Here is an 11,357-nt window from a genome sequence, read left to right on the forward strand (position 1 = left end):
TTTTATCACCAACATATTGCAAGATTGCATGTAATATACTTAAAATTCAAGTCTAACTGGGCTCCTCCTTGCCAGGGTCTCCCACAATAGGCCTATGGTGACAACTCAACCACAAAGACGTGTACCTCAGGATTTGGTTTTTTGGTTTTGGGGCTGGTTCGGAGTTAATGTTGTTCTGTTTCAGTTGTTGGTTTTTGTGATTGTTTTGGTTTGTTGTGCAACTAAGGGGTTGAAACCAGGGCTCGGCTGGGAACTGGGACCAGTGATGATGTGTAGGAATGGGGAAGATCCCGCAGCCATTAGGTTTTTAGGAGACTCGGGTCCAAGCCTGGCATATCTCCAAATGAGAGCAATGGAAGGCCATTTAACTACTTCTAAGGCTTGGCCTATTTCCAAAGGCTTGCTTTACCCATTAATCTCAAAAAGCTCATCCGTTGTCAAACCCTGGGCACTTTGTGTGTTTCTTCTGCCTTTATCTTGATCCACAAAACACTAAGATCACTAAGAGCATCACTCAAGCTTCCTTATTCCAACCGGTCACATCCTACCCCATTCCAAGAGGAGCTCTGGGCTAACTGGCCCACAGTTCCAGACTCGTCCCATCCATCCCATCCTGATTTACAGGAACTCACACTAGCAATCAATCATCCTTAATTTTTAACTGGGCTGTGTCCTGAACCAGCCAATAGCTGAGAGTGCCCCCACCCCCACCCCACCCTCACTGATTCTCTGCGACTGTCCGCTCAGTCTGCCCTGAAGCTGCCTAGTGACCAAGAACTTGGACCAGGTTTGGTAATGGGGGCTTTGGGAGGAACACAAAGTTAAAGAGGGCTTGGCAGGGAGATCTCCAGCCTCCTTATCCCGTTTGTTATTTCTGAAGTTTCCATACACTTGATTCTACTTGAGCCTTCCTCCTCCTCCTCTACCTCCCCCTTCCCCTTCCCCTCCTCCTCCTCCTCCTTCTCCTCCTCCTCCTCCTCCTCCCCCTCCCTCAAAGCTGTGAGCTGTGCTGCCCAGCTTGCCCTGGCCTCCTCCTGCTGCCTCTGGCTTATTGTTCAGTTAAGCGGACCAGGGAGATTGAACAGATGGGCCGAGACCTGGGCGTGAAGGGAGAGAAGGGCCAGCCGGTGCCGGGAAAGCGAAGCGGTTTGGGGAAAACAAAACAGAGGGCGGAGCCAGGGAGAAGGTTGCCTCAGAGGGAGGAGGAGAGAACACACCAAGGAAGGTCGAGGCCTGGAATGGAATGGGGGCGGGCCCGGGAATGGGTGGACCCCTGAGCTCCTAGGCTCCAAGGCTGGCTCTGAGGCTAACTGGCTTCGTAGGACGCAGCTGACATCGCTGCCCAGATGGCCTCCAGGCTGACCCCACTGACCCTCCTGCTGCTGCTGCTGGCTGGGGTAAGTGGTCCCCCTGTGAGGGGGTAGGGTGGGAGTAGGAGTGAGAATTAACTCTTCGGGTCTTGGCGAAGGAGGGAAGCCTCTCCAGAGAATCTTGAGTTCAAGTCTTGAACAAGCGTCAGACCAGGGTCTAAAGGGACTGGGTTGTCTATTGGAAGGTTCGTTAGCTGAATGACCTTGGGCAGGACCCTTTTCTGGGCTTCCTTAATCCAGTATGTAAAAAAGAAGAATACATAGACCCATCAGCCAGGCTTAGATGGGTCATAGAATGGAAGATGAAGAACAAGCCCAAGTTGTGAAAAACAGACACCCTCCACCCCTCGTGCTGCTGTGATGGTCTTTTCTAAGTTAGGGTCTGTAGAAAGCAGGATGCAAGGAGGAAAGCTAGCAGACAGACCTGGACCCGCACCAAGGTTAAGAACACTGTGGTCCCGGTAGCCAAGTAGGACAGGGATAACAAGTCAACGAATGAAAACCGTGAGTGCTTGCTTCCAGTGGATGAGCAGTGGACTATGCTGGAAGCTGGCATCCTGGGTGACACTGGGTGAGGAGCTAGTTAGCACATAATGTCTGGTTAAGCAAGGGATCTGGATTTTACACACTTTCCTTCCCACTTCTGGATATACTGCCACATAAGGAGATTCTCCTGTCTCCACTTCCCAAAGGCCCAGAAGACTGGGGTTACCTAGTCCCCACTGTCTCTTCCTTTCCTTTTGAAATACTAATTGTTTTCAGTTCCCAATGGTGCACTGCATTCACTCTTGGAAAATCCACAGTCCTAAAATAAGACTCGCAATTGCACTAGCCTGGCAAGTGAGTCAAAACAAGTTGATATTTACAAGAAAACAGCTACTTGCATGGCAGTCACTGGACACAGATAACTGATAACCAAAATCAGAATTGCCTCATATCTCCTGCAGAGAATTCCCCCAGCATTGCCTATTTCTGAAGGAATTGTGGGGTTGGTCCAAGGTTTCACCTGCCAGGTTATACCAGGAGCAACTGGTATGATATGTTCCAATCATCTCTTCTTGCTTGAAATGGTTGAGGGAACTGTGGCTCACCAGGAAATGAAACACTGTTTCTTGAACCACAGGATAGAGCCTTCTCTGATCCCGAAGCTACCAGCCACAGCACCCTGGATCCACTGGAGGCTCGAGCGAAAAGCAGAGAGAGCTTCCCTGAAAGAGATGACTCCTGGAGTCCCCCAGAGCCTACAGTACTGCCTTCTACCTGGCCAACAACCAGTGTAGCCATCAAAATAACAAATGACACCATGGGTAAAGTAGCCAACGAGTCCTTCAGCCAGCACAGCCAGCCAGCTGCTCAGCTACCCACAGATTCTCCAGGACAGCCCCCTCTGAATTCTTCCAGCCAGCCCTCCACTGCCTCAGATCTTCCCACCCAGGCTACTACTGAACCCTTCTGCCCGGAGCCACTTGCTCAGTGCTCTGATTCAGATAGAGACTCCTCAGAGGTGAAGCTCTCAGAGGCTTTGACAGATTTCTCTGTGAAGCTCTACCACGCCTTCTCAGCTACCAAGATGGCTAAGACCAACATGGCCTTTTCCCCATTCAGCATTGCCAGCCTCCTCACACAGGTTCTTCTTGGTAAGACTCTGACTTCTGTCCAGGCTGTAAGGGGGTCTCTTTCATGGGGATCACCAACCACAGACCTTCTTCGAGGCTGTGCCTCCGGAAAGAAGCTGTAAAATGAGCTACATGGTAGGGGTGATAGGCCTTCACTCTTGAGCATGGTTTCATTTGACAGTGATTTAATTAGGTACTATTACTTATATTTTTGGTTGTGAGCTTCACCTTTAATGACTGAGCTATCTCTCCGGCTTGTACAATTGCTTATAAACTAAACCCCTATGGATTCATTAATGATATATAAAATAAGGTCCCAGTCACCAATCATGGTTCAAAGCAATGGAAGGTGCTAAGAGATGAAATCCCCAGAGATAGATCTAAGATAGAATCACATGATGCACTTTCTAGCTACGCAACCGTGGACATCACTTAACCTCTCTTGACTGTGGCTTATTACCACAGTCAAGTAGAGAGGTGAAAAGCCTCTGTCTTCAGGAGAGTGACTCATCTGGGAAAAGGCAATTACCAATTACCACAGGCAGTGGAGAGGGAGGTGTGACACTCCTCATACCCCAACAAGGAAAATTCCAGAAAGACTCCTAGAGGCTGCACATACAAGATTCCTTCTCCTGACATCCCCAAATCCTAATGTCCCACCATAGCTGGTAGCTCCCAACTCTTCAGGCATGATAAGCAGACCATCCTCCTCAGACAGCCTCAAAGTCTCCTGGGAGGTCCTTTCTAGCCAGTTGGTTTCAATACATTAATTTTAGCTCGAATCCTGCATTCGTCTTTCATTTATTAGCGCTGTGGCCTTAGATACATTAGTAACATAATCCCTGAAATTTCAGGGTCCTCCTCTACATAATAGGAACATGAGTATCCTATGCAAAAGGTTTGTAACAATTTAATAAGGTAGCATAGGAGAGGTATTGGAATACCTGGAGTAGAAGAAATGCTCTCGACAAATTTTAGCTGTTATAACAGAGAGGATGTGTACAGTAAGTGCTTAATAATGAATAACATCCGTCCTCTTGGGCTGGTGAGATGGCTCAGCGGTTAAGAGCACTGACTGCTCTTCCAAAGGTCCTGAGTTCAAATCCCAGCAACCACATGATGGCTCACAACCATCTGTAATGAGATCGGACTCCCTCTTCTGGAGTGTCTGAAGACAGCTACAAAGTACGTACATATAATAATAAATAAATAAATCTTTTTTAAAAATCTGTCCTCTTTGATCATAGTGGTCAAATGCCTCTGTAGAATGACCCTTTGTAAATCCGAACCATCTAAATCAAAGTTAATGTGGAAGTGGCTAGAAAGATGGATGGGATGTGTAGAGGTAGAGAATCAGGGAAGGAGAATATTCCAAGTCCTGGAAAAGTCTATTGGGATGACTCGGGACTGCCCACTGCCTCCTTCCTGACACATGAACTGTCTTCCAGAATACAGTTCTGATGCTCTGAGACCCCCAACATAGCAAAAACACCCTGCATTCTAGTCAGTCTTCAGCCCATCTCAAATAGTAGTTCTCCCATTTCAACCCCAAGAACCCTCATCTCTCTGTATCCTCTATTGCAGGGGCTGGAGACAGCACCAAGAGCAACTTGGAGAGCATCCTTTCCTACCCCAAGGATTTTGCCTGTGTCCACCAAGCACTACAGGGCTTTTCATCCAAAGGTGTCACTTCTGTGTCTCAGATTTTCCACAGCCCAGGTGAGTGTCCAGGGCAGAGAGTAAGCTGTTGGATGATTGTGGAAAAGAAAGCCTGGGAAAGAAGATGGGGATGAATAAGGGCAGATGGGGGCCTCAGCAGGAGTTTCATTCAGGTGGATCCAGGATCTGGATGGTCCTTCCCCATGAGACCCGGGCAAGTCATTTGCTTTTTTTTCTTTCTTTCTTTTTCTTTTTCTCTTTTCTTTTCTTTTCTTTTCTTTTCTTTTCTTTTCTTTTCTTTTCTTTTTTCTTTTCTTTTCGAGACAGGGTTTCTCTGTGTAGCTCTGGCTGTCCTGGAACTCACTCTGTAGACCAGGCTGGCCTTGAACTCAGAAATCCACCCGCCTCTGCCTCGCAAGTACTGGGATTAAAGGAATGCGCCACCACTGCACCTGGAAGTAGGGTCTGTTCCTGCTGAATAAGGAAAGGACAGAGAGGAAAGTCGAGTGCAGGCTGTACCGTGGTCTAGCCAGGGCTGGTCAGCAGCCAGAGTGCTGAGGAGTGGCTCTGTGGCTCTCAGTTCCCAGTTTGTTTTCTTGAGCCTAATTTGCACATCTGTAATAGAGGAGCAGGCTGGTCCCTGTTCCAGCATTTTGTCATCGTTGGATTGAGCAAGAAGAACCAAGGAAATCTGGACAAATGTGATGGTCTTTAAATCCCTGCACTCTGAAGGCAGAGGCAGGCATATATCTGTGAGTTCCAGGTCAGTCTGGTCTATGTGAGTTCTAGGCTAGTCAAAGCTACATAGTGTAGCCATCTCAGAAAAAAATAAATTAAATTAAATAAATAAGGAAAAAGTGAAACCAGAGCCTATGGGAAGTGTGCTCTCTCTCTCATACTTGCCCTTTGAAGGAGGGGAGGACTGCTCAGAAGACTCACACTTCCTTGCCTTGTCCTGCCTCTCAGATCTGACCATAAGGGACACCTATGTGAATGCATCTCAGAGCCTGTATGGAAGCAGCCCCAGAGTCCTGGGCCCAGACAGTGCTGCTAACTTAGAACTCATCAACACCTGGGTGGCTGAGAACACCAACCATAAGATCCGCAAGCTGCTGGACAGCCTGCCCTCTGACACCCGCCTCATCCTTCTCAATGCTGTCTACTTGAGTGGTAAGGGAAACACCAGGCAGGTAGTGAGCCCAATGCTGTTCTGCCTCCCCTCCTGTCGCCAGGCTCAGAGTTCCACAGACACATTCCCATGTGACTTGACAGTCCTACCCTTCCCTAACAGACCCTTTAACACCCTTCTGCCCCCTACTTACAATACAGCCACCCTTTCTTTCTTTAGCCAAGTGGAAGATAACATTTGAACCAAAAAAGATGATGGGGCCTTTCTTCTACAAAAACTCTATGATTAAAGTGCCCATGATGAGTAGCCTTAAGTACCCTGTGGCCCAATTCGATGACCAGACTTTGAAGGCCAAGGTAAGTTCTTAGCTCACTGTAGTCCTGCTTCAAACCGGAGTGTCTTGGCTTTGTTTCTGCAGTGACTTCCTTTCTCCTGATCATTATGGGATGCCTGCTTGCAAATTCCCCATTTCTGCTTCTTCCATCCATTAGCCCTGCCCTCTTCTCTCCTTCTCTCTCTAGTTTTGGCCAAGGCAGGGAATTTTAGGCTGGAAGGCATGAGTCTAGAAACAATTCTAAAGCTTCTTCATTCATCTCTACCGCATCAAATGGCAAACAGTGAGTCGTGTTTTAATTCTGTGTGTATCTCTCTCTCTATTAGCAGCCAGCACTCTGGATAAACTGAGAGCTTGCCAAGTCCTCTGTGTGTGTGTGTGTGTGTATGTGTGTGTGTGCACTTGTTCTACAGTATTCTTATGCACTTGTGGGTGTAAAACTGGATATGTGCAAATATGTATTACATGTGTATATACACAGGTGTTGTTTATTTGTTGTGTTTTGGTTTTTCTTTACTGTTTTTTTTTTCCAAGATAGAGTTTCTCTGTAGAGCTCTGGCTATTCTGAAACTCACTCTGTAGACCAGAATGGCTTCAAATTCAGAGAACTGTCTGCTTCTGCCTCTTGAATGCTGGGATTAAAGATGTGTTCCACCATACCAGACTGAAGTTCCTTATCAGAAATTGAGCAATATTATTTTAATGGGTACAGAGAGGAAAAGAAAAGAACAGAATATGGAACCCAAGCTGGGTTTGGCAGTGCATGTCTTTAATCCAGCACTTGGGAGGCAGAGGTGAATGGTTCTCTGTGAGTTCAAAGCCACCCTAGTCTACATATCAAGTTCCAGGACAGCCAGAACTATATAAAATAGAGTTCCTGTCTAAAGGAGGAGGAGAAAGAAGAGGAGGAGCCCAAAAGATTCTAGTTAGTAAATTCTCTGATTCCCAGCATTCCTGCCTTGCTATAACTGCAAGACACAGATCTGTAGGGTAGGAAGCAATGTGTCCGCACTGAACATAAGGAAAACACATCTTCATTGCATAGCTAGCCTGGTTTCCACCTTGGAAGACTTCTGGGTCCCTTTACACTCAGATGTGTGTATAGCAGTGTCTCAGAGGGAAGGTTTTTGAGCCAGTACCCCATACCATGGGTAGTGCATCAATGGATTAAAAGAACTATCAACAGAACACATTTGAAAAAAAAATTTACTGAACACACCCAAACTTTTTTCTCATCATTATTCCCTAAACAGTACAGTATACAACTATTTACATGGAAGACTTGTTTTTGGTATTAAAGCTAATCTAGAGGGCTAGAGAGATGGCTCAGTGGATAAGAGCACTAACTGCTCTTCCAGAGGTCCTGAGTTCAATCCCAGCAACCACATGGTGGCTCACAACCATCTGTAATAGGATCTGATGCCCTCTTCTGGTGTCTACACTGTATTCATATAAATAAAATACATAATTAAAAAAACTAATCTAGAAATAATTGGAAGTATAAAAGAAACAGGGCTTAAATAAACTGCATTTCAAGCTCCTTTGGTAGAGTGCTTGCCAGGCCTACACAAAGTGGTGGGTTTAATCCCACGCTCCTCATAAAACTGTGGTGGTATATACTAGTAATTCTAGCGCATAGGAGTTTAAAACAGGAAGATCATAGGTTCAGGGTCAGGTGAAGTGATGGTGCATGCCTTTAATCCCAGCAGCCAGAGGCAGCAGATCTCTGAATTCCAGGCCAGCCTGGTCTACAAAGCAAGTTCCAGAACAGCCAGGTCTATTCAGAGAAATCGTGTCTTGAAAAACTGAGAGAGAGAGCATAAGGGAGAGGGAGAGGGAGAGGGAGAGGGAGAGGGAGAGGGAGAGGGAGAGGGAGAGGGAGAGGGAGAGGGAGAGGGAGAGGGAGGTTCAGGGTCATTCTCTGTTTTAACCCATCCTGGATTGCATAAGATCTTAGAGAGAGAGACAGACAGAGAGAAACAGAGGGAGACAGAGAGAGGGAGACAGAGAGAGACACACAGAGAGAGACAGAGAGAAAGGAAGAAAGGAAGGAACAGAGCGGGAGGGAGGGAAAGGAAGGGGGAGGGGACCAGGAAAGGAAGAGAGGAAAGGAAGAGAAGAGAAAAAAGGAATTAAAAAAACCAAATCCCTTCTCTGTTATTACATAGCTAGTCAAGGTATGATCCAAAACTTGTGCTCAATATCTTGGGCTCTCACCAGGACCAGCATATTTCAGTCAGATTGACTGGCACCCCATTTCATGGCACAGCATGGCAGTCAGGTTTAGCTGCCACTTATTGAAACAGTACACACTAAAAGACAGTCCTGGGGCACAGGAGACAGGAGAAGGAAGAGCTAATAAGGGGTCTCTCATACTTTCTAGGTGGGACAGCTGCAGCTCTCTCACAACCTAAGCTTTGTGATCGTGGTACCCCTGTTCCCAAAGCAGCAACTTAAAGATGTAGAAAAGGCTCTCAACCCCACTGTCTTCAAGGCCATCATGAAGAAGCTGGAGCTGTCCAAATTCCAGCCCACTTACCTGATGATGCCTCATATAAAAGTAAAGAGCAGCCAAGACATGCTGTCAGTCATGGAGAAACTAGGTGAGCATGGCCACTTGTGGTTACTCCCCGGGTCATGAGGAGAAGTGGGAAAGGTGGTGCTAAAATGCAGCTATCATTCTACAGTTCTTTTTTTTTTTCCCTCGTTCTTAACATGAGTTTACTCCGAAGCTGTGTAAGTTAAAGGGACAGGGCTTTTATCCCATGAGGTCGCTGAGAAAGCTGAAAATCCGAAACTGTGTGTGACTTACCAAAAGTTTGCCTGACTTCCCCTAGAACTAGTTGGAGTCAAAGCACCATGGCAGTCCAGATCTCCAGATCTCTGGAGTGTTTCTCCTCTGGCTCACTGAACCATGTGACCCAGATGGGCTGCAGACATTCACTACCCCAGCCACACTCACTAGTCAACCACCTCAGAAGCTAAGCTCAGATCCATCGAGAGATGGCAGTTTAGGGACTCTGAATTCTTGGGTGAAGTTGCTGGGTGTTGCACAGAGGTACTGCAGGACCAAGCGTTTCAAGAACTCCAATAGTTCATAGATGGGGTAGATGCTGGGGTGGGCCAATGCAAAGTCCTGGATCTGGGCCTGGGTGGTAGCTGAGTTGGTCATCAGGACAGCTCTTCCACACCCATGCCCTTAAGGCCAGTGCTCTGGAACCCAAGCTTCCTGGGCCAGCAATCCAGCACTGCCTGGCAAGGAGCAGGGCCAGCTCACTGGCTCTCACAGAAGCACCATTTTCTAAGCTTTAATTTCATCCCTAGCTAGATTGGACACTCATTTCCTGTTCTGACACTTGACCACCTAATATATAATCTGACTTACTAGAATTGGGATACAAAAACCAAATAATAGACTAAAAGATGTGCCTAGGACTCCTACTTGTGAGAATTACAAGGGCTTTAGGAACAGGGGTCAAAAACAGATATTGACCCAGTTGGTGGGGGCACGCACCTTTAATCCTAACACTCCTAACCCTTAGGAGGCAGACTCAGGCAGATCTCTGTGGGTTCAAGGCCAGCCTGGTCTACATAGTAATTCCAGGACAGCCAAGGCTACATGGAGAAACCCTGTCTTGAAAACAAAATACAATAAAAAATAAATATTAAAACAAAATGTTGTAGTATTTTACATATTTAAAATGGCACCTCTGCTGCTAAGGAAATGCTAGGGAATTTAGGGCAGAGACCAGTATATATTTATGACTTATGACTTCACAGCATTACACTCTCCTGTGATCTCATTTTATAGCATATTACCCATCTCTATTTTCTAAAGTCCTTTTAAAAGCAATGATGTCATTTTTTTCAGGGGAGAGTTGGTGGTAGGCAGAGAGTGAGGCCTCTCATTTCTTGAGAGTGGCGGTTGGGCCTCCTGGCAGGGTTTCCCACCGACAAGACCTGAAGGCATGATGTAGAATCTGAGGAGGAAGAGACTATGGGAATTTGAGACTAACTCAGGAAATTAAGAGCAGAATCTCCACCCACCAGGAGTTTCCTGCTGATGTCTGATTTTGTTTTTCTCTTGTTTTTGCCCTAGAATTCTTTGACTTCACTTACGATCTCAACCTGTGCGGGCTGACCGAGGACCCAGATCTTCAGGTGTCTGCCATGAAACACGACACGGTGCTGGAACTGACAGAGTCAGGTGTGGAAGCAGCTGCAGCCTCTGCCATCTCCTATGGCCGAAGCTTACCCATCTTTGAGGTACAGCAACCTTTCCTCTTCCTGCTCTGGGACCAGCAACACAGGTTCCCAGTCTTCATGGGTCGTGTATATGACCCCAGGGGTTGAAACAGGCTTGGGTAAACATTGCCACCCAAGCTTCAGCTCCTCCCGTTATTTCCTTGCCACTGCCTGCCCGAGCCACTTCAAGCCTTAGGAACTGGCAGACGGAACTGTTTCCATCCACCAACCCCCAGGGTATCAACCACTTTTTTGCAGCTTTTACGGTTCAAGCCTATCAAACTCTACAAATAAAACTTGCAGACATTTTCTTCTCTCACTAGCCTCTGTGTAACTAGTTCCCTCAATATCAGAAAAAAAGGAATTACCATGCTTCCGGCATCAGCTACGAGTAGTAAGCTGCTCTGTACGTAGTGGCTTAAAGCCCCTGATGTTTATTATTTCATCCATGTCTTGGGTTTGGCCAGTGGTCTTGCTGATCTGACTAGCTGAGTTTCGCTGGGCATATAAATGCATCTTCCATTGTGAGTGGGTTGGTTGGGGTATGACCGGTCTTTGAAGGTTATCTTAGTTCGGGTTTTATTGCTGTGAAGAGACACCGTGACCACAGAAACTCTTATAAAGGAAAACATTTAATTGGGGCTGGCTTACAGTTCAGAGGTACAGTCCATTATCATCACCACAGGAAACATGGCAGCATGCAGGCAGACATGGTGCTGGAAGAGATGAGAGTTCTACATCTTCATCTGCAGGTAGCAGCTAAAAACTGTGTGCCACTGAGCCTGGACTTAAGCATCCGAGGCCTTAAAACCCACCCCCAAAAGTGGTACACTTCCCCCAACAAGGCCACACCTACTCCAACAAGACTTTACCTCCTAATAATATCACTTATGGACCAAGCATTCAAACACATGACCATACCTATTCAAACCACCACAATGGTCTTAGGTGACACTTTTTTGGCGTTCTTCTACATGTCTCCTGTGTCCTGCCACCAGGATGAC

At 46.8% G+C, this 11,357-nt stretch overlaps 1 protein-coding gene across 1 annotated transcript; it reads left to right on the forward strand.

The window, feature by feature from the left end:
* The first annotated feature begins 701 nt into the window (after window positions 1-701).
* On the forward strand, window positions 702-10,675 carry Serping1 (serpin family G member 1). Its single transcript, XM_021153819.2, has 8 exons — window positions 702-787; window positions 1,323-1,397; window positions 2,494-3,007; window positions 4,571-4,705; window positions 5,612-5,815; window positions 5,994-6,130; window positions 8,492-8,711; window positions 10,208-10,675. The coding sequence occupies exons 2-8, from the start codon at window positions 1,347-1,349 to the stop codon at window positions 10,459-10,461; spliced, it is 1,515 nt and encodes a 504-aa protein (XP_021009478.1). The 5' UTR covers window positions 702-787; window positions 1,323-1,346; the 3' UTR covers window positions 10,462-10,675.
* Window positions 10,676-11,357: the final 682 nt, after the last annotated feature.

Source organism: Mus caroli, unplaced genomic scaffold, assembly GCF_978045245.1.
Source record: "Mus caroli unplaced genomic scaffold, Mus_caroli_1 scaffold_2, whole genome shotgun sequence".
Classification (NCBI taxonomy): Eukaryota; Metazoa; Chordata; class Mammalia; order Rodentia; family Muridae; genus Mus; species Mus caroli.

Excerpts from the sequence above, each read along its gene's own strand:
- Serping1 (XM_021153819.2), top strand. The coding sequence starts at position 1,347 with ATGGCCTCCAGGCTGACCCCACTGACCCTCCTGCTGCTGCTGCTGGCT. Across the intron at positions 4,706-5,611 it reads TCAGATTTTCCACAGCCCAG|ATCTGACCATAAGGGACACC; the intron begins GTGAGTGTCCAG and ends CCTGCCTCTCAG. Across the intron at positions 8,712-10,207 it reads GTCAGTCATGGAGAAACTAG|AATTCTTTGACTTCACTTAC; the intron begins GTGAGCATGGCC and ends TTTTTGCCCTAG.